The sequence below is a fragment of the Hypomesus transpacificus genome, chromosome 23 (assembly GCF_021917145.1).
Source record: "Hypomesus transpacificus isolate Combined female chromosome 23, fHypTra1, whole genome shotgun sequence".
NCBI classification, from domain to species: domain Eukaryota; kingdom Metazoa; phylum Chordata; class Actinopteri; order Osmeriformes; family Osmeridae; genus Hypomesus; species Hypomesus transpacificus.
The window spans coordinates 3,751,381-3,773,850 of NC_061082.1; the positions used below are offsets into that span (position 1 = coordinate 3,751,381).

At 45.8% G+C, this 22,470-nt stretch overlaps 4 protein-coding genes across 5 annotated transcripts in view; 3 read left to right on the forward strand and 1 right to left on the reverse strand.

Moving 5' to 3' along the window:
• Positions 1–467: 467 nt before the first annotated feature.
• LOC124485225 (claudin-10) lies at positions 468–2,046 on the forward strand. The gene is made up of 5 exons (XM_047046680.1): positions 468–765; positions 990–1,151; positions 1,240–1,327; positions 1,454–1,561; positions 1,657–2,046. Exons 1-5 carry the CDS (start codon positions 534–536, stop codon positions 1,859–1,861), a joined length of 795 nt encoding a protein of 264 aa, XP_046902636.1. The 5' UTR covers positions 468–533; the 3' UTR covers positions 1,862–2,046.
• Positions 2,047–2,431: 385 nt separating this feature from the next.
• Positions 2,432–3,983, forward strand: LOC124485224 (claudin-10). Its single transcript, XM_047046678.1, has 5 exons — positions 2,432–2,769; positions 2,954–3,115; positions 3,207–3,288; positions 3,468–3,575; positions 3,684–3,983. Exons 1-5 carry the CDS (start codon positions 2,538–2,540, stop codon positions 3,895–3,897), a joined length of 798 nt encoding a protein of 265 aa, XP_046902634.1. The 5' UTR covers positions 2,432–2,537; the 3' UTR covers positions 3,898–3,983.
• Positions 3,984–4,962: 979 nt separating this feature from the next.
• On the forward strand, positions 4,963–12,932 carry dnajc3a (DnaJ (Hsp40) homolog, subfamily C, member 3a). Its single transcript, XM_047047553.1, has 12 exons — positions 4,963–5,227; positions 5,670–5,780; positions 5,908–6,032; positions 6,342–6,416; positions 8,299–8,451; positions 8,544–8,725; positions 8,831–8,950; positions 9,214–9,319; positions 9,469–9,589; positions 11,582–11,714; positions 12,042–12,190; positions 12,374–12,932. Exons 1-12 carry the CDS (start codon positions 5,146–5,148, stop codon positions 12,535–12,537), a joined length of 1,521 nt encoding a protein of 506 aa, XP_046903509.1. The 5' UTR covers positions 4,963–5,145; the 3' UTR covers positions 12,538–12,932.
• A 186-nt stretch (positions 12,933–13,118) lies between these two features.
• The window catches only part of uggt2 (UDP-glucose glycoprotein glucosyltransferase 2), a 34,932-nt gene continuing 25,580 nt past the window's right edge, over positions 13,119–22,470 (reverse strand). For both annotated transcript variants that reach the window (XM_047046799.1, XM_047046800.1), the window contains exons 33-40: positions 21,610–21,711; positions 21,375–21,459; positions 20,632–20,814; positions 20,236–20,396; positions 18,529–18,643; positions 18,207–18,323; positions 15,561–15,717; positions 13,119–14,921 (exon numbers count right to left, since the gene is read on the reverse strand). In XM_047046799.1, coding sequence (XP_046902755.1) covers positions 14,899–14,921; positions 15,561–15,717; positions 18,207–18,323; positions 18,529–18,643; positions 20,236–20,396; positions 20,632–20,814; positions 21,375–21,459; positions 21,610–21,711 — 943 coding nt within the window. In that variant the 3' untranslated portion in view covers positions 13,119–14,898. The remainder of the gene's footprint in view (positions 14,922–15,560; positions 15,718–18,206; positions 18,324–18,528; positions 18,644–20,235; positions 20,397–20,631; positions 20,815–21,374; positions 21,460–21,609; positions 21,712–22,470) is intronic.

The window sequence follows — 22,470 nt, forward strand, 5'->3', positions numbered from 1 at the left end:
GTTTAAGTGGGAGTCAGATGGCTGAGCGGTGAGGAAGTTGGGCTAGTAATTAGAAGGTTGCCGGATCGATTCCCCGCCGTGCTAAATAATGTTGTGTCCTTGGGCAAGGCACTTCACCCTACTTGCCTCGGGGGGAATGTCCCTGTACTTACTGTAAGTCACTCTGGATAAGAGCGTCTGCTAAATGACTAAATGTAATGTGGAGAAAAGCAAGCAGAAGATGCTAAATTGCTAAAGTGGGAGACACAATCCCAGAGTAGATATAGTAAACAGGATCTGTGATGTGTTTGACAACATAGTTCACATAACCACTCCATCACTGCATCAACACTCCATCACCATTCCAAACACACCACATCATCCCTGTCCTCATACACCTATTTTCATCTACCAAACCAAAACAACAAGCACTAACACCCTGCATCAACCAATGACGTGAGAGTAAGAGGGTGTGCCAATACACCTGTTCTGTTGCATGCCATAGAAGGAGCTCTAAAGTTGGTCCGCAAGCTCATCCACTCTGATCCAGAGCCATGTGGAAGCGTAAGATCCAGTTGTCTGGCTTCCTGATCTCTTCCCTGGGATGGGTGTTTGTGCTCTGCACCATGGCCATGGACTACTGGAGGGTGTCCCAGGTAGGCGGCACTGGAGGCTCCTTCATCATCAAGGTGGCCTGGTTTTGGTCCAACCTGTGGAAAGATTGCTTCACTGACTCCTCAGGTATCAGCAACTGCAGAGACTTCCCTGTACTCTGGTCTGTCACTGGTAAGTGTTCTCCTCACACGTCTATTGCAAATAAATGCTGTTCTATACAATCCACTTCAAATTTGAAGTATTTGGATGGATAATACCCTGGTGAAGACTTCAACCCTGGGTATCTGTCATTGTCTGCTAAAACATCTTTGGACTTTTTTTCCCCCATGTCAAAGACACATTTTACCAGACATTATATGACAACATATTGATGTATGTGTGTTTTCTTTTTAAAGCATATGTCCAAGGTGTTAGAGGCTTGTTGATGTGCGGACTCGGTTTTGGGTTCTTTGGGATACTGTTTTGCTTTCTGGGGATGGAGTGCACGTACCTTGGAGGAGAGGACCAAATGAAAGATAAATTATTGCTGGCAGGATCAGTATTTCACTTTGTTGGTGGTAAGTACAAGACATACAGTACTGATTTGAAAATGACACATGTTTTGCCCTCAACATGTCTCAGTATCACTGAAACCTCCTCTCACAGGTCTGGCAGACATTGCTGGATACTGCTTATACGTAAACAGAATCGCCAAGACAACCTTTTCTGGCAATCAACCTAGAGGAACCTTGATGTAAATTGCATTTACACTGATCTTCAAAATAATATAAAAACATACATTTCAGTTACACATCTGACTATATCAGACATGTGTAGAAAAGTATTTTGTTTTTTACGTTTTCATTGTTCTTTTTGCTAGCTATGATCTCGGCGAACCTGTCTTTTTGGGACTGGTGGCTAGTTTCTTTATCCTTCTGGGTGCCATACTTTATGCTGTTACTGTTTACAGAATACTCTTCCCTAAAAGGTGAGAAAACCCAAATACATGTGAAATACACCATCAAAATCTGGGATGAGCAAGACTACCGCTACACTGATTCAAATGGTGTTTCTTTGTTGTAGCCCAGAAAATGGAAATGGCACACAAACATACATGGCCGCTCGCTCTAGGGGTCAAACCCTCTACAACGGCACCTACAGACCAAGCAGACTGTACTCTAGACAGTACGGCACCTACAAAGGCTCAGGACGATCCAGCAGTTACCAGCTCTCCACCATCTCAAAGACAAGCATCGAAAAGATGTCTGAGAGAGATGCTTTTGTGTAGTGGCGCACTTTTGGGATTGTTACTTGTTACTTTTTTAAGTCATACTTGTTGTAAATGTTCAGAAAGTGATTGATACGTTTATTGTGTAACTGTATATATTTAGAAACTATGACATTGTACATGCTGTAGTTAAAATTCAATTTACGATTGAATTGTAAATACATATAAAGAACATTTTGAATGGGTACTGGCTTGATTGATTGTCAACAATGTACACATTTCTTCTCTGAAAGGTGTGACTAACTTACAAAAGGTTCACTTTTGAAACAAGGATACCTTTCTTTAGTTTCAAACTGTGATATATCTAGGATTTCCAAATACCAACATCAACTTAAATCTACTTTTGCGACCTTAACATGACTAATGGTTTTAAAAAAAAATCTTGGTTTGGAAAAGTGAAGAAAAATAAACAAGACTTGAGTTTATGCTGGTGATGGATATGTTGGACCGATAACAAACATGCCACGACCTTCACATAGCTCAGTCATGTGCCTGTAAACAACCTGCCACGGTGCTGCCATTATGACCAAGCCAAGAGATGTGATGATGTACACAAAGTATAGGGGCACAGTGCTTCCTCAGTTTCAGTTGAGGCAGACACAGTAACAGGCTCATCACAATCATCCTCATCAGGCTTTTCCCCTTACTGTCCTGTAAGCCACATAGAGAGGTAGCCATGAATTACAGGACTGTAGTGATGTACATAGAGATAGGCTGTTTTGTGGTGTGTGTGAGTGGATGGATCCTGGTCTGCTCCACCATGCCAACTGAGATTTGGACCTGGTCTGAAGTAAGCAGCATTGTCCTGACTACATCGAACTACTTCTCCAATCTTTGGAAGGACTGTGTTTCTGACTCAACCGGAATGTCTGACTGCAAGGGCATCCCTTCCCTGTTTGCATTGAGCTGTGAGTAGTTAATTCAACAGATTATCATTTTCCATATTAGTATTGAATGACTTTTTTAATAATGGAGATGTATTCATATCTTTACTTCCCCTGTTTTTATAATAGATAAACTAAAGACAAGAATGGCATTACCTGGCTGTGAACTAAACCTGAAGTAGAGTATTTCTCTGTGCTGATTTGACAGGGGACATTCACATGTGTAGGGCTCTGATCATTACTTCTATCATCCTGGCATTCTTTGGGTCTATTCTGGTCTTGGTGGGGATGAAGTGCACCAAACTGGGAGGATCGGAGATTATAAATGCAAGGGTAACATTTGCTGGAGGGATGAACTACCTGGTCTCAGGTAAATCTTTTGTGTTTGTGAGATGGTTGGTTTTGCATATCTCTGTTTTTTCTAGGTTAAAATGCAACAATATATTTCATTTTTGTTTTAGGGTTGTGTTCTATGGTGGCTTTTTCCTTTTTTGGAAACAAATTAAGAGCAGAATTTCATGATATGCATTTTAAGGAACAAAAGTAAGTTTTCATTAATGTCACATTTGCATCTTTAATTATAGGTAACTAAACGTGGGATAAAATGAAAGTATACCGTATGACAACAAACCCATGAGCATGTCCATGGTCAATTTATTATACGACATATGACACATCATCATCATCGGAAACATCGCATTGTTTATTTTGTTTTTTTACAGGTTTGAAATAGGAGTTGGTGTGTATATTGGCTGGGGAGGCTCCACATTGCTAGTTGTGGGAGGCCTTCTTTATAGTATCTTTGCAGGGAAGGAAGGCTGCAACTCAAGGTGTGCACTTTTTAATAGCTACTTGCCAATTGCCGGAAATAAATACGATTTCCCTTGCAAACAGATGACAATAATGACAAAAAGCTGTTCTTCAATCGTTCTTTACAGTTCAGACAGAAAGCAGCAGCCTCCCTATAGGATTTCTGAGGCCAACATCGTGTTACCTTCAGAGGCTCCAGTTAAACAGACCTACGTAGTGTCATCACAACGCACAGAGGGTGGACAGAGTCGGAAGTCAAAGGCCAGCAGTGACAGCCAAGTTAGCAATGTCACTGAGATCAGCAGAAAAACCAAACCTTTTGCCACGAATGCTTATGTGTGACCTATTACAACTGTGCACATAAACGGAAATAAAGGTGATACAAATGAATGAATGTTTCCTGGCACCTTTGGCATTCAAGAATGAAATAAATTAGTTGTCTTTTTAATGATGCTTAAAGTATACTTGACTGTTTTGACCAAGACTACAATAATGAAATTATTTTTTTGTATATTAATGTTCATATGCATATGACAACTAAATAATATATTGTGCTTATTAAAGTTATGCATTGTGCTTATTAAAGTTATGTCTTATGAACTTAGAAGTTTGCTCAGGCTTAAACATTGTGTCTCACACAGGGTGTGGGGAACAGGCTGTATTTGTGTCTTAATTTCTTCATTCCAGAAGCAACCTTGAAACCGGGCTGAGACGGCACCCGAGCAGGTGGGATGCGGGGGCAAGAACAACTCCCAGATGCACGAGAGAACAAGCTCAACCCTTTTTTTTCTATCTGTTTTAATTGCACTGTATAATATATGCTGGGGCAGGGACAGATAGCCAGTTGGACTTAGTGAACCAGCCCAAACTCTGTTGTGGGTAGGGAAACGCAGCCCCAGAGCTCTGTACTAGTTGATTTCCATTTGCTGCATTGAAGCTGATATTGTCGGACCTCTGCGACTCCAGACTCTCTTTCTTGAACACAGACTTGTGTCATTGAATACCATCATTACATATTGGATTAGACACTAAGATTTTAAATCCTTCACAACATGATGATGTTAATATTTTTATGCCTCAAAACCAATAGGCCTACAGTTCATGTGTGAGGTTTTATATCTTTGAATATTATTCGGATGTGCAAAAGCAACATAATGTCTTGTTTGGATTCTTTATATATGGTTTTCTGACGATTGACTCATACGCTTTGGGTACCATCCAGGGCTCGGGGTCAGATTAACGGCCTGCCATATACATGACCATGATAGACACACCCTTGAGATACAGAATGTTAACTTTTTCTAGCGCCTCACACAACGACACGCGGCGAGGTTCTGCTGCCGTGGCTGCTCTCTGTTGAGGGAAACGTAGTGGGCGTAGTTTCATCTAATTCATCCAATCAGAGCCACCCACGACCGGTAGTGTGGAGTAGCCTCAGTTAGCTCTGGTTGATTAGCTTGCAAAACTGTCATCCAGTTATGGGACTGTCAACTGTGGTTCTGTAATGGTTCGGAAAGTTATCTACTTTCAATGCTAAATACATTATTAATAGAAACGATATTGTTTGTTTTCGTACAAGATTGATTCGCTATGGTTTCCATAAATCCAATCGCTCGCAAAATCTTTAATTACATTCCTTTTGTTCTTGTTTTGATAGACCTGCGATATGAAGGTAAGCACACAAATCATGGACTTTAACCACAAGTTAACTTGGTCTAGCTAGGTACTAGCTTCTTATGTTGCTAGGCACACTGCACACTGAAGCTTGAAACATCATTTGTATTTGGCTGTCTTGGCTAGCAATCTGCTGGGTTTGACGTTCACAGACGGGATTAAATGTTTCTGTAACATGCTGTTTTTGGGTGTATCTAGCACGTGGTTCCCCAACCTGTATTGCAGGCACCCAAGTGTGGCCCAAGAGCAGCTGTTAGTGGAGCAGGCTGGGCTGGGTGTAGGGGAACGAGTTAGACTAGTTACATTGTTGACGACGTGTAGCCTACTCTTGACAAGCTTCAATGACAACACGCGTGCTTAAAAAAGGTTTCAGATTTCCCTACTCAAATAAACACAGACGAGAACGGCTGTTAACGTAAACATTATTCATGGCTTCTCAGGTGTAAGAAGCGACAAGGATGGCAGCGTGGAGAACCACCTTGAGATGGGAAAGAAACTGCTAGCTGCTGGACAGTTGGCTGACGCACTATCACACTTCCATGCAGCTGTTGGTCAGTGTCCATCTACAACAACGATTCAGGGTCACTCTGACCAACTAACTGCTCTGATAAAATGTTTTCTTTTAAATGTGTTGACTTTAAATGTACTAAATTGGATATATCACTTATCCGTGTCCAGATGGAGATCCCCAAAACTACATGGCCTACTACAGGAGAGCTACAGTTTTCCTGGCCATGGGCAAGTCTAAGTCTGCCCTGCCAGATCTCAGCAGAGTCATAGAACTCAAACCAGACTTCACATCTGTGAGTGACATTATTCATTGCATATAAACATGCTCAACTGCTTGATGGCAGGATAAGGCAGCATTGTAAGAACATGTTGTGCATCATAACAACTACATGCTCTTATGGTTCTTCCCTTTGGCACTCATGTTTTGGTTGTTCACAATGTGTGCTTCTTGTTTTTGGCTACCCTCAATGCTTTGGGGCTATCTTGTTGTTATTATCAGTGACCTATGCACTTTGTAAAGCTCTCTCTTGGAAGTCGCTTTGGATGAAAGCGTCTGCTAAATGAATACATGTAAATAACTGGGAGACGCATCTTTCCAACAGGCAAGGCTTCAGAGAGGCAACATGTTGCTGAAGCAGGGAAGGTTGGATGAAGCTGAGAGCGACTTTAAGAAAGTGGTGAGTGCTGCTTAAGTCTGAGGGAGAGCGTGGCCAGGGCAAATACTGCAGCTGGGTGTCAGAAAGCGAAACTGCGCATCAGGATTCCCTGTCTTGTATTGTGGGGTGAATCGCCAGGAGGTGGCAGTGTTGAACTGCGGAAAACATGGTCCTGTATTCACATTACAGTTAGATAACTGCTACACAGTGTTCAAATCTATGCAAACGCTCCAGGCTTGTGGTTTAACGTTTGCTAGGCTGAAAGTTTGAGTGATCATAGTGCTCAACTTTCTTTAAGGATGTCAGTGAAATAACTCTGAAATGTTCTCATTCAGTCGTTATACAGAATGGTTTATAATGGGATATCAATTAGCAGTGGTATAAAAAATACATTCAAACATGGAAAAAAAAGATTAATCACCATCTTTAGGCCATTTTCAAACTTGACTCTGATAATTACATGGGTAGGCACCTCTTCAGCTAGTCACCAGGGACAGTTTCCAGGTGCCCATTAAGGATCAGGATGGAAATTGGCTGCTCCGTTTTCCAATCATATTACCGTTCTTTTCCACCCTGGCGCTGCCAGAAGTCATGAATGCCCTTGTTTGACTCCATTAGGGGGAACAGTATACCCTAGTGGGCCTATCAAGTAGAACACAAAGCAGAAATGTTTCAGTAGTTCTATCAGTGGTGGGACCTGCTGCCAGGCTGCCCTGGGTGCCCTGGGTGAGGTGAGGCCCTGGGTGCTCTGGGTGCCCTGGGTGAGGTGAGGCCCTGGGTGCTCTGGGTGAGGTGAGGCCCTGGGTGCTCTGGGTGCTCTGGGTGAGGTGAGGCCCTGGGTGCTCTGGGTGAGGTGAGGCCCTGGGTGCCCTGGGTGAGGTGAGGCCCTGGGTGCTCTGGGTGCTCTGGGTGAGGTGAGGCCCTGGGTGCTCTGGGTGAGGTGAGGCCCTGGGTGCTCTGGGTGCTCTGGTTGCTCTGGGTGAGGTGAGGCCCTGGGTGCTCTGGGTGCTCTGGGTGAGGTGAGGCCCTGGGTGCTCTGGGTGCTCTGGTTGCTCTGGGTGAGGTGAGGCCCTGGGTGCTCTGGGTGCTCTGGGTGAGGTGAGGCCCTGGGTGCTCTGGGTGCTCTGGGTGAGGTGAGGCCCTGTGTGCTCTCGGTGAGGTGCAGCCCTGGGCCATCTCTGACAGGGTCGCTCCAGGCTGCTGGAACACTCACTGGACAACAAGGGGAGGAACGACATCAACATTTGAATACCTCCCATCAGCTGTTTATGCTTTTGTTGTTGTTTCTCTATTCAAGGTGCTGGTAAAAGTTGGGATATTGTTCGAGGTTGTAATTGATGGGTAGCTGTCATGCTATCCAGAGCGGTACTGGTGGTGACGTGTGTTTGTGTGTTGGGGAGTTGTGATGTTCACTGCGCAATATGCATTGAGACTGTTACAGTTTTTTCTATTGCATTGTTTTGGGAGGATGTTGAGGGGTCTGGCCAGAGGTACGGTACATCCTTTTCCTGCTGCTTCAGCTGGTTATTACTCTGGCACTCTTATGCATCCCCTCTACCCACTGGCCTCCCAGGGCTGAGCCAGCAGGAAAGCATCATAGGAGAGCCAAGTCTATTTGTTAAGGATGTTCCATTAACCGAGCCTGCCATCATGAAGATGATGAGCAGAGTGATGAGGAAGACTACTCCCTGATGGAGGTTGTGCATTAGTATGCAAGGAGCAGAAAAGGGACTGGCAAAAATAGGTTTTGTTTATTTACGGTAGAGCAGCCGTCGTTCTCTATGTTTTTATGAGCAGTCAGTAATAATGGCTGTAGGAATAGGAACATATTTTTTTACTAACGTCTATGCAACAAAACGACTCGACCATGTTCATGTGAGCCTGTTGTCTGTGTGTTTTCCAGCTGAAGTCCAACCCCAGTAGCAAAGACCAGATGGAGGCCAATAGTCAGCTGACCAAATCTGATGAGATCCAGCGTATGGTGGTTCAGGCTCAGACTGACTTTAACCGTCGGGATTTCCTCACCGCCGCCGCACAGCTGGACACCATCATAGAGGTGAGTCGGTCTGAACTGCCGACGTTTCCTGCCGTTCAAATTTGACATGTTAGCTGAACCAGGAAGCCGTGTGTGCTTCTGCGCGTGTCCAGACATGCGTGTGGGACGTCAACGCTCGGGAGCTGCGAACGGAGTGCTTCATCCAGCTGGGGGAGATGGGCAAGGCCATCAGCGACCTGAAGGCCACGTCCAAACTGAGGAACGACAACACGGAGGCCTTCTACAAACTGAGCACCATCTACTACAGCCTGGGAGACCACGAGATGTCCCTCACGTAAGGCTCGCTGGGCAGGGGCTGCTCCTCACTCAACTCTGACTTAGATCAATCGGATGAAAGTGTGTTTTTGTGGAACCAACCCTAGCGCCTGTGTGTTTCCAGCGAGGTACGAGAGTGTCTGAAACTGGACCCGGATCACAAGCTGTGCTACGGTCACTACAAGCAGGTGAAGAAGCTCAATAAACAGATCCAGTCTGCGGAGGAGCTCATCGACCAGCAGAGGTGAGAAATGATGTTTTTTTGTGTGTGTGTGTATTTTTGGTTTCGCCTGAGTCACCCACATACAACACTTCCTGCCGGACAGCGTTTATAGAATAGCTGCTGTGTGATTCACCCGTCTCCAAACATCCCAGCCAGCGTCATCCGCTGTTGAAGAGCGCCATGGATGAGGCGGGACTTGGGGGGGGGGGTGGTCGTAACATCAGTGGGTGTATCAGTGTCCGTTGCATAAGAACAGTGCGTCAGCTGTGCCTCCTCCTCCATAGATACGGCGATGCCGTGAGTAAGTACGAGACGGTGATGAAGACCGAGCCTAACGTGCAGCAGTACTCCCTGCACGCCAAGGAGCGCATCTGCCACTGTCTGGCCCAGGTAGGATCCGTGCGGCCCTCACCCTCGGCTGTGTGGACACAGAACCCCAGGGCTCTCCGGCCTGCTCTAGGCTGCTTGGGGTGGACAGTAGATGGGTTGTTTGATGATGTCACCCAGCCTCTTGTCTCTGCTCTGTCTGTCCGTCCCAGGATCAGCAGGCGGCGAGAGCCATCAAGGTGTGCAGCGAGGTCCTCAAGTCGGACCCTCAGAACGTCAACGCGTTAAAGGGCAGAGCCGAAGCCTACATCCAAGACGAGCAGTACGAAGAAGGTGAGGAGTGGTTGTCGCCAGGTCGACCTCAGGAGTGATCATGTCCGTGTTCCGACACAGTGTTTCCTGGTGGCGCCGTGTTTGAGATGCCAAGCGTTTTTGAACAGCTCATAGCATGTACCCGGATATAGAGGGCAGTATTTTCCCACCAAAACCACGGAGAACTTTTTTGTTCTCTTTTTTCTCCCTCCCATCAAGCTGCGTTGACAGGACATGATTGCAACCGTATGGTCAAATCACTGTTGCCTGAAATCTCACAATATAACATGGCATCCCTCTGTCTTACACAAATATGTGGTATCCAAAAACGGAACCAGACAAAATTGCACACTTCTGAGTAGACATTTATTTGAAGTTTTAGTATATTGTGCCCCTATCTCTCCTCTCTTGACCAAAAAAAAAAAAAAACATTGCCGCTGTTTTAAAAGTGATGCAATGTGACTTTAAATGCAGAGGGAGGCAATTTTCCTGTTGTCCTGGGCAACAGTAGGAGTATGCACAACCTGCCCTGATATACAGCTGCCCTGCCTGGGAGGCTGCCGTTAAGCACAGCAGCTCGTTAATCAACCTGGTAGCCATTCCATGGTGGCAGTGCCAACACACACACACACACACACACACACACAGTCCTTTAGCCTGTTTCCATTGGTTTTTGTATTCCCTTCTGTTGCAGACCACAGCTTGAGTCACTGGCCTAATGCATATCCATAGTCAGGATACCGATCGCCATCTATTTATTACTGTTGTCTTATTGCTATGGTCCGTTAGCTCCCAACATTCAACTACTTTGGGATTTTTTCTTGTCTAGAGCATTATTTAGCATAATGGAACAGGAACTGTTAAGCTGTAAACGGAATGATGCCCAGTGAGCCATCTGAGTACATTGCAAATGGTAAATAAAGAGAAAGAACAATCCTTAATTAGACGCTCCAGCCTTGTACAGGCTTAACAAAGGTGTGAAACTGTGGAGACAAACACATACTAGCTTGGCGTCATTAATGTGGCACAACAGTGTCGATTAGAGCACAGATCTGAGAGTCTAGAGCAGAGATTAGATTGTTTTATTGTCCCTTCCAGCACTTCGCACAAGTGTGGTGGTTGTGAATGTGCGCACGTGTGCGTGCATGTGCGCAGGGTATAAATAGAGACCGCAAATGTGTCTGTAAGAGATGTTCCCGGGCAGGAAGCTCATGCCATGGGGGGGGTTTGGCCAGAGAAGCCTCACCATGGCTCCCTGTCCCCTGCGGCAGACAGGCAGGCAGGCAGGCAGGTAGGCTGGCAGGCTGGCAGGCAGGCAGGCAGGTAGGCTGGCAGGCTGGCAGGCTGGCAGGCAGGCAGGCAGGCTGGCAGGCTGGCAGGCTGGCAGGCAGGCAGGCAGGCAGGCAGGCAGGCAGGAAGGCAGGCAGGCAGGCAGGCAGGCTGGCAGGCTGGCAGGCAGGCAGGCAGGCAGGCAGGCAGGCTGGGTGGTATGTTGACGGGGTTGGGCACCAGTAAATTGTCATTAAGGCACTTTATCTGCTTAGGCGTGAACACAGCAGTGGGAGGTGGGAGCGTCAGCCGTCACGTGGGCTTTTAAACTGTCACAGCCCCACAGGGTCTTGTAAACACCATCTCTTTTTACTCCTCACGCACATCTGCACCCCCCCACAGAGAGCCAGCCCTGATCACACACACACTCCATCCGCTCTGACGGCTCTGTACGATGTAGGAACGAAACATGGTCGGAGTTGTGATTTCTGACGGGGGTCAGAACTATGACGTGATGAACTGTGTAGATGCAAAACGGAAAACTTTGGGGAATTGGTTCCTTTTTCATGAATTTGTTCATGATGAATCGTATTCGCGCTGTTTTTATTTAGCAGTAGTTGCCGCTGAGCCGTCAGATCCTTGGCCAAGCCTTGTGTGTTTCTTCAGGGGCAGTTTGATTCTCCTGTAAAGGCACAAAACACACGTGACACATGGAGATGTTTCATCATGTTTGCTTCTCTGCAGCTGTCAGGGACTTTGAGGCTGCCAAGGAGCACAGCGAGAACGACCGTCAGATCATGGAGGGTCTGGAGAAAGCCCAGCGACTGCTCAAACAGTCCCAGAAGAGAGACTACTACAAGATCCTGGGTGTCAAGAGGTGGGTTACCGGCTAGCTCTGCTGCAGGACAGGGTTGGTACCAGTGTTTATAATGGACGGTACAATGAAGATGCACTGCCCAAGACGGCACATCTGTTTGCCTAGAGAACTTCCAAACAACAGGATTAACAGTGTTTTGAGAAAACTTTGGATAAGGATAAATCCTGGGATGTAAATGCTCAATAGATAGAAATATGTTTAATTCCTGATGCTATCCAGTTGCTGCTCAGTCATTTCTTGAGAAGCGGAGCATCTACATATGATCTACAGGAACGATGGGAAATAAAGGGTCGCAATCATATAACCTAGTGTGTGTCACTATCCCAGATCCGCCCAGAAGAAGGAAATCATCAAAGCCTACAGGAAGCTGGCGCAGCAGTGGCACCCAGACAACTTCCAGGGCGAGGAGGAAAAGAAGAAAGCAGAGAAGAAGTTCATAGACATCGCTCAGGCCAAGGAGGTTCTCACTGACCCAGGTGCGTACACACAGCACTGCCTGGCAGCCAGGTGCTGGTCAGGTCTTCCCCTGACCTATTACTGCAGATGTCTGGTTTCTCCCCGGGAAGTCATCCAATTGATGCTAGTCAAGACAGCTGTTAAATGTACCTTTTTTAAAATTCCTTGCCTTTATACGTGGGCGCTCCTGTGTCTCTGTGCAGAGATGAGGAGCAAGTTTGACCAGGGAGAAGACCCCATGGATCCACATAGCCAGCAAGGAGGGGGTCATCACCACCAGAACTTCCATGGAGGCTTCAACAGCTACCAGGGCGGCTTCAACCCCTTTGGATCTGGGCCGTTCAACTTCAAATTCAACTACAACTGAGCCGCCTGATGTGTGAGCTCTGTTCAGTGTGGCTGGAGCTCTTCATGGTCTCACAAGCCTGTCAGGGAAGGAGCTTGCGAAACAGCATGCCGGGTCGTTTCAGGAGACGTGAAGACAACTGTGACTTTTTGAGCACAATAAAGATGTATTATGGTTCCAGTATTTGGGATTCTATGTTTCAAAACAAACAAAAAAAAATATTGAACTGTGAAGTATTCTCACTATTCTGGGATCTTACAATTGGGAGGCCTCGATAAATTCCAATGAAATGTTCTACAACTGGTGGAAGACAACACTGAAATTCCATTCGTAAAAGCAAAGTGTACATAGTTACATTATTATTTTTCTATGAATGGAGTTATTCTGAATTGTAAATAAAGATCTATTTATACCTACTTGATAACAGATCCATGATATTTATTCAATGAGTTTCATTCAGAATCTGTTAAGGTATTATTCAAAAATCACATTTGATTAATAGGTTTGACATCTTATGTAACTGTAGAATGTCTTATGAACATACCTTTTCAAGTGCAATCAATCATACTGGCATAGAAACGGTGTTGACAAACTTTGGTAGCAAAGATACATTTTATTCACCCTGACATGATGGGAACAATGACAAACATTCTCTGGACACTTAAGAGCTGATAAAACTTCTGGTTTTCATTTCTTGATTAGCTGTTAAGGCAGAAACATGGCCCAACATATCTAAACATGGATTAACACCTACTTCATTCCTGAGATACAAGCAGTTTTATTGTGCATTTCAAGGCATTACAAAATCAGTCTTGACAAGTGAAACATACTTTGACCAACACGAACACAGCCTGTAAACAAAATCAGTAACCTATCAAATCCTATACTTACTGTACCTTTTGCATAAGGAACTACTAATATGGAGGCAAATCTGTGACATGTTTTGAATTTCCTTAATATTGAAATTTAAACACCACTGAATATGTTGGTTTTGAATTCACCTCTTTAAAATTGGAATATTAATTTATTTAAATGTAAAACTGAAATTCTGATCCAAAAATTCAAAGTTTGGAAATTCACCTTGGATTTTTGGATCTGATTTTTATTTTTTACATTGAAATGAATTCATATTTCAATTTTAAAAAGGTGAATTCCAAACGAACACATTTGGTGGTGTTTACATTTTATATTAGGTATTCAATGCCTTTCAAAACACCGATTTGCTTCCATATACTGAGATCCCTTTGTGATTCTAAGGTGAACATGACTTGCGCACACAGACTCACTTGGCAGGCAGAGAGAGAGCGAGAGAGCGACGAGGTGAGAGAGACATGGTTGGTGGGTTGAGCACTCATCCAATCCAGACATCTTGGGGGGGGGGGGGGGGGGGGGGGGGTCTGACCATGTTATATTTAGTGATTACAGTAGCTCCAATACAGCAAGATTTTTATCACAAAGCACAGAAATAAGTCCTTAACGTACTTGTGAGTAGTGCAAGAAAATAATATGTAAAATGCTGATTTGTACAATAACCAAGGCACCAAACTGATGAAAAACCTCAAGCAGCAGGAGTGCATCTTACAAATCAACTGATCAAATCCAATGCACTAGGCTCCATCTCCAAAGCCTTCTAAGGTGTGCAGATACATTATGTAGAATTGCACATTAAATTAAAATACAATTACGTTTCCTGATCATTTCAAATGGCAATGTGATGGCTGTTCATTTTAGGAATGTGCCTATTTGATTTATTTTGCATACACTACAGTCTCAGTGCAATCATTGCCATCACCAACTCCAGTTTTCACTTATCATGGCCTATATAGGCCTGCAATATTCCTGCTGCTTCTCATTCATACCTAATCTCTAATAAGGCCATATAGCCATCTAATGTACTACATGTAGTGTGCATCTACAGCAGGAAAAAGTACATCACATGCTGTCATAAGACATGGATGCCCATTAATTGAAATCGACATGACTTTTAAAATATGCAATATGTTTCTCGGTCCTCCTCTTCTGAAAGAGGAGGTTTAATATTTATTGGCCAGTTTTATGGAAAATGGGTTTGTACAGTTCCAGGATATTTCACAATGGGAACATTTCCATCAGGGTTTCTGTGAATTAACAGGAATGAATGAGAATTGTCATGTTTCTGCCACCAGGCTACCCTTCACTTGTGTATATTTATTTATTGCAAAATATTTAAAATTATGGGGAGAGAATGCAATTGTGTTCCTTCTTTGTGTTTCAGCAAAAATGTACCCAATTCCCAAGTGGAAACATTCCAGAACGCCCTTCAATCTAAGTGAAATGTACATCTTTGTGCGGTGGCGTTCTTCAAGCTTCACAGGAAGACCTTCTTCATCCTGGGGGAGGATGCTACAGCTCGTCCCGTAGGCTCCCTGGAAGGTGAACAAGCGAGACACCAACGCAGATTCTTGTTACATGTCCTTCAGTGAAAATTGGCTTTAAAGTATATTTATAACCAAGGAGACAATGTTAGCTTTTGTATGTTCCATATTTCAAACTAACATTTACCAGCAGTTGCCTGATAATAATATAATATGAGATAAAAATCTAAAGTAAAAACAAACCGGCTGCTGTAAGAAGTAGACATGAGTGATTTTGCCATAAAAGCAAAACTACGAGGTTTAGAATGCTTCATGGGCGTATCTAGCCCTATTTTGGCTGGAGCCCCCCCAAAAGTTTCATTAGCCCCCCAAATGTTTTTTATAAAAAAATAATAATAAATTATTATTTTTTTATTTTTCCTTTAATATTTTAAATATAAATGTGTTAATTTCTCTTCCTAAACCCCACTAAAGGACACAATTTAAAAGGATATTTTCAAACATTTCTTCTGGGGGAACATGCCCCCAGACCCCCCTAGTTTTGCTGGGTCACAGAAAAAAAAAAAAGGTTTTATCTAGGGGCTTAGTCCCCCCAAAAGTGGGAACCTAGATTTGCCCCTGGAATGCATCATGTTGATCCTGTCCTATATGACAGTAGACAAGGTTAATGAAACGTTCAACTTGACTGACCTTTCTCCTCTTGAGAGGGGGGTCCTGTGTGACTCTGGGCCCTCTGCTCCTGCACCTGTCTCAGTAACCGTTTGATCTCGTTGTCATACTCCACCCACTCAGGCACGATCCGGGCCGCTGCCGTTAGCTTCGGCTCCTTGGTCTTGGGGTTATTGCACTGCAGCAGAGAAGGCAGACACAGACATCAGTCATGGCACCACCGCAGCAACCTCACAACAACCCAGACCATTTCTTCAGAGTGTCTGTAGCAACCATTTAAAGCTGATCTGATTTCCTGCTCCATTAAAGTGACATTAGTCTGTGTCTCCTGGTGCAGAGAAGCCCACAAATGTCCCCTAGCCGAGATGGAGAAAGTCTTTACTTTCCAGGCTGTTAGAGCCTGTCCAATATTTCCACAGCAAATACTTGCTCCATTGCTTGAGTCCACGCTCAGAATTAGTTTAGGAAATTGAGAAAATATTACCAGTGTCTCCATTTCCTCAACGCCATTATCAACCTGGAATTACTGCTTTCAGCAGAGGAATGTTGAACATAATGTTCATGGATAACAGACATTAAGGAAGCTGAGAGAATTTTCAATAAAGTAGGCCAAACCAAGGGATTGCATGACTGAATTGGAATTATAAACATATTTTATAGATATGAGTACGAAGGAGTATATGAAGACATTATCGTACTAAACTGGAGGCAAACTGTCAGGCCCTCGCCAGCTCTCCACTGGTGTCCCACAGGGCTCCATCCTTGGACCCCTCCTCTTCTCTCTGTACACCACCTCATTTGGACCAATCATCACCTCCCATGGCTTCTCCTACCACTGCTACGCTGACGACACGCAGCTGTACCTGTCGTTCCCTCCGACCGATCCGGGGATCTCAGCTAGGATTGAGGCCTGCCTCGCAGACATCTCCGCCTGGATGACTGAGCACCACCTCCAGCTGAACCTTGCCAAAACGGAACTTCTCATCATCCCGGCCAAACCCTCCATCTCCCACGACCTCTCAATCACCCTGGGATCTGCGACGGTGACCCCCTCATCCTCTGCCAGGAACCTTGGGGTTACCATGGATGACGAGCTCTCCCTCACGGCCCACATTGCTGCGGTCTCCCGGTCGTGCAGATTCACCCTCTACAACATCCGGAAGATCAGGAGATACCTGTCTGAGCACTACACCCAGCTGCTTGTCCAAGCACTTGTCCTCTCCAAGTTGGACTACTGCAACTCGCCGGTCTCCCATCATGTGCAACCCGCCCTCTTCAGAGGATTCAGAACGCAGCGGCCCGCCTGGTCTACAATCTACCCAGACGCTCCCATGTTACCCCGCTCCTCATCTCTCTCCACTGGCTACCCATAACGGCCCGCATCAGATTCAAGACCCTGGTACTGACCTTCCGAGCAGTGAACGGGACTGCGCCCGACTACATCAAGTCTCTCCTGCAGCCTTACACCCCCACCCGCCACCTACGGTCTTCTTCAGACAACCGCCTGGTGGTCCCACCTCTCAAGACCGCCCGGTCCCAGCACAAGCTCTTCTCCTGCCTGGCCCCCCAGTGGTGGAATCAACTCCCCACCTCCATCAGAGACACGGACTGTCTCTCCACCTTCAAGAGAAGGCTCAAGACGCACTTGTTCCGGGAGTACAATGGTACTTAAGAATGGTTTGCTGAACCCAACGCTAGTTTCCTCAAGGATCACAATGACTCTTGCTTAGACTGTTGCTCTTGTTGGTTAGTGGTAGCTGATTTAAACTGTTGTATTCTATTTTAGTTAATCCTATTTTTTTTTTTTTTTTTTTTTTATTGCTTTCTTACAGGTACACCTGCACTTAGAGATTAATGTTGTGTCATTTTTAACTTGTTTAACTACATGCTCTTATGGTTTCTTCCCTTTAGCACTATTTTTTGGTTGTTCACAATATGTACTTCTTGTTTTTGACTACCCGCAATGCTGTGGGGCTATCTTGTTGTTATTATCAGTGACCTATGCACTTTGTAAAGCTCTCTCTTGGAAGTCGCTTTGGATAAAAGCGTCTGCTAAATGAATAAATGTAAATGTAAACTGTGCTTCATTTCTGACAGGAACACTAATTCACTTAAACCACTTCTTCAACTCAGTAATACTGCACATTTATTCCAGATGCTATAGCTCTGCTGAATGGAGGTTCTCCTTCCATGAAGGGTACATAGACAAACAATATTACAGGCAGGCAGCACTATCGCTAACAAGGAGCATGACAGAACAGTATGTGTAAGAGGATAACTAGTAAATAGAATAGCAGAACCAAAAGCATTTGAAACACAGACATACAAAGTTCAGTATGTGTACACACACTATTTTACTCGGAACAAGTCGTGGCAGTGTTTTTGGTCAGAGCCGTTTGGCTGTAGTTAACTGGGTATGTCGGCTGACTGCAAGCACTCTACCAGGGAGTTAGAAGGTTCCAGAAGCAGGAAAGCAGAGAGCAGCTTGTTGGCGCAGTGTTGGAGGTGAGAGTGTAAATGAGCATGGTCTATTCTTGACTGTGTGAGCCCATAACTATCAGCAAGAATTAGACTCCCGTGAGGACCTGGATACAGTGTTGTATAGTATGTGACTGGTGTTAATCAGTTAGGAGGAACCTGTCAGAGATGGGCTGAGGAGGAACCTACCAGGTCGATGGTCTTGGCAGTGGCCTTGGAGGTGTTGTCACACCAGGTCTCGCACCAAAGCCACTCCTGGGGCAAGGACTTGATGGCCACCTGGTGGATCATGTTGTTTGGTAGGTCCTACCAGGATGGGATCGGGGGATTGGATCAGCAACCAGTCATTCATTGAGGTATTCATGATAACAAGAAATACAGTGATGTAGCCTTTGGCTGCAAAACCTTAATACACTTTTCATCGTTCATCGTCCCAAAGGGCGGGCAACAACCATGGTGCCCTTTTGGGATAATCCAGTACATCTCAGAGTTGATCGTTGGCATCTCTCACCTGGTCCAGGTTAGATAGACTGTTGGGGTCCTGGCTCAGGGCTTGGTACTGACCACGCAGTCTGTCCCCTGCTGCTATCTTCCGGAACTTCTTCAGATCAACCACATAGAGAGCACTGGAGGCACATGGAAGAGAGACAGAGAGAGAGACAGAGAGAGAGACAGAGACAGAGAGAGAGACAGAGAGAGAGACAGAGAGACAGAGACAGAGAGAGAGACAGAGAGAAAGACAGAGAGAGAGACAGAGAGAGAGACAGATAGAGACAGAGAGAGAGAGAGAGAGAGAGACAGAGAGAGAGATAGAGACAGAGACAGAGAGAGAGAGCACAGTTACAGTTCCCAACACTAGCTCAGGAATGGTTGAACCCAGAGGGAACTCAGCCTGGCGTGAAATGAAGATAAATGTCCCATGCCGCCACATAAGCATGGGAGCTGTAGCATGATGGTAATGCACCCTGTGGTACAGTGAAGTTAATGTCGCAGGACTGGCATCACAGACCATGTCTGTCCACACACTCTTAGCCACGTGTGGATGTATGTGTGTACGCGAGAGAAAGAGATTAGGAGAGAACGACAGACTATGAGAGATAGAGAAAGAGAAATAGACAAAGAGAAAGAAGAGAGAGCCAGACGGAGAGAGATACAGAAGCAAAAAGATAAAGACAGAAGGAGCTCTTTAGGTCACCCCCCCCTTCCCTGCCACTCTCCTCGTCTGTAGCTGCACATGTAGCTGTGCATGAGAGAGAAAGAGAGATGGATAGAGAGAGATGCACAGAGAGAAAGAGAGAGAGATTTTCAGAGAGAGATGGACAGAGACAGAGAGAGACCCCTCTCTTCCACTCCTCCCGCCCATGCGGCTGTGTTGCCTGCTAGTGTCCGATAAAAATCCTCCTGATGTCCTACTGGCCAGAGCACCGGAGGCTGGAGGGCAGGCCTCCATCTCAGGCAGCGGTCCGGACCCAGGAGCAGACTGCCAGGCTGGGGCTACCTGGTCTGTTCCTCCCCCTGGCAGTACCCTGCTGGTTAAGCCACTTAAAAAAGGAGCCAGCATCCAGCGCCACACACCTACACCATCAATCCATCTCGTCCTTCTACCTAAAATACTCAAGTGTGCCATTCGAATGGTCAAGAAAGGAGATGTTTGGTGGATATGTGGAAAACTTCCTGTTTCTTTGTTGTGTTGTAGCTGAGAAAGGCTTTCTGAATGCTTGATTGAATTCCATGTACTGTTCAGCGATGAAAAGCACACATGCACTTTCAAAGAAAAGGAAATTGAAGCACTCCAGAGGAGCTGTAGCCGTGGTGACGGAATACATATTTTCATGAGTCGGAAGTATAAAAATAAATAAAATTTTGTGAAAAGCTGATGCAATGGTACGGTCTCACTCTGTAGCAAGTATGTACAAGTATGTCTATGTAGCCAGCGAAGACATGATGAATGTCCTGAATCAAGAGTAAACAAAGTACTCAAAGGAGTCACTCACTGTCTGCTAGAGAATATTTTATGCATTTATTCCGCTGAATAAATCAGGGCAAAACGTATTATTCTCTATACTCTATGGCAACGTCTGAAAAATATTATATTGGAGCTGAAAAATGACATGTATAGCAAACAGATGAAGACAATACAATATGGATCATCACTGATACAGAAACCATTTGTCCTTGCAGTCTAGTTTGTAAACGGGATGAAGCAGGACTTTGGTACCTGATGTGGTACTTCCTGTGCCCCAGGTGGGAGGCCCAGTAGCCCGTCTTCCAGAAGCGGTAGCCCTCCATCTCTGTCCGACTGTCGCAGAACGGGGTGTACCCATAGGGGGCGCCCTCCAGGTTCAAATCCCTCAGCTCCGTCAGATCTGCGCGCACAATCTGTGAAGAAGAGAAAAGAAACCTGGGTTTAAAACCATTCTATGGCCATGGGTCTTCACCAGAAACACTCCCTCTACAATGTCCTTCCACAACTGACCCGTTGTTCATTCACGGGCACGTCAGTCAGTCCTGTCAGTCTCCCGTCTGACGCTAACTTGACACCTGAGGCCAAAATTGGGCCTTTTTGCGACCGCAAATGTTTTCGCAAAAAAACAGGTCAGGAGGGACTGCGTACCTGGTCGGCATCCACAAAGATGATCTTGTCCACAGCGAGGGGGAAGAGGACGTCCAGGAAGAGGATCTTGTAGCCCCAGATGAGGCGTTGCTTCTCAGTCTGCTGGTGGAGCCAGCGGGGCCACTTGTACTGCACCAGCTCATACTGGAAGCCATACACCGCAGCCATGTGGGGGATGGACTCCTGAACACACACAGGAAAACATTCAGAAGAAAAAAGGCTAAACGCTTTTTCACTTCTCCCATCTCGAATCTCCTCGGCTCGCCATAAAGTGAGACTGTCGCGTTTGAAAAACATGGTTCAATTTGCAACTAAAACGCTGAGAACAGCCATCCCGATGCATAAATAAAACATGTATGGATATTTCACGAGCGGAGAAGTTCCCAAAAAGGCCCTCGGGGTATCGAATATTTCTTATCATCTTGTGGAATACTTCATAAACAGTGAAATGTAAACGTATAGTGTTTTGCTAATACTCCCTTTCGCCCGTGGCTCTTTTCTATTATTTCTGAGACATTTGAGGGGACTAGTAGGCGTTCATGTATATAGACTCATCCCTATAGGAGGAGGAGGAGATAAAAAAGGCAGACTATCACACAGGAGAAAGGCATCCCACAGTTCCTTTCATCCCTCTTCACAAACACATCTGTGTCCCAGGGGTCGCGGTGCAGCCAGGAGAAAGTTATCACCACCAGGCAGGGAAGGCACAAAGTTTGCATGGAGTCACGCCGCTGGGTGCTTACCTTGAAGGAAGGAGAGAGGTAATTCTGGAGGAACCAGAACTTGATGGGGGTTCTGGTGTGCCGCAGGACGGACAGCATCATTATTCTGGAACAGAGAGGTGGAGGGAGGAGAGGGGAGGAGGGGGGTGGGTGGATCTCAGAGGAGCAGGGCTAATAAAAGGCAAGAGGAAAGCTGAGGCTTCAGACCAACAGTGTGCGTGCGTGTGTGTGTGCGCACGCGCGCTCGCTAACCCACCTCAGGAAGCGCTCATACAGGTGACCGGAGGCCACGGAGAAGATGTTGAGCACATCTTCCTTCTTCTTGTCTCCATCGTCTGAACCGGAACCCCCCGCGATGCTGTAAAGGATCGGGAGTTACATAAGCCCGCTGGTGTTGCGGCCGCTCCCTGCTGATTGATGCAGAGGGGTCCTCAGACAGAAGCCTCTACATCACAGCTGAGCCATCGCGCCCCTAAGGCCCCTCAGGCAGAAGCACTGAGTTTAACTGATGACACAAGGAACATTTTTGAACAAACCCATGCATTAGAAAATGGAGAAGTTTGTCAGGACGAGTTATGGAGCGCACGTCGCCACTGTTGTGGGGCTTTGTGTGGTTCGACAGCGGGATGTGTGGGTTCTCCTGTTGGCTCTACTCCAGGACGCTGGCGTGATCAAGTCATTACAGCGGAGACACGGGGAAGGCAGCTGGAACTTCTACAGAAGCCCTTCTGTTTGGCTCGACCCATATCAAATGAAAAGCTGCTAATCAAATACGAGCTCCAAACCCACGGCTCCAGTTCCTCCCCCATCGGCTGCGGATGGCAGATTGATTTTGGACACAGTCATCAAATTGCTAAAACACAGGTGCAGAGGGATGATTAAGGATAGTACAGTAGGATCATGCCGTCTTGTACTGCAGGTCCACAGGCTGCATCCAGGTGCTTTTCAATCTGCCAGACCCTTCAGTGTCGAAACCAGGCACCGAATTCAGTCTAAATTTGATCAAGATCACGTTTGGGCAGATGAGTCATAGGGTAATAAATCACTTGTGTTTTGTCTGCATAAACTCCCAGGGACCCAGGACACATTCATGCCCCCACTAAGCCCTGTCCAGAGG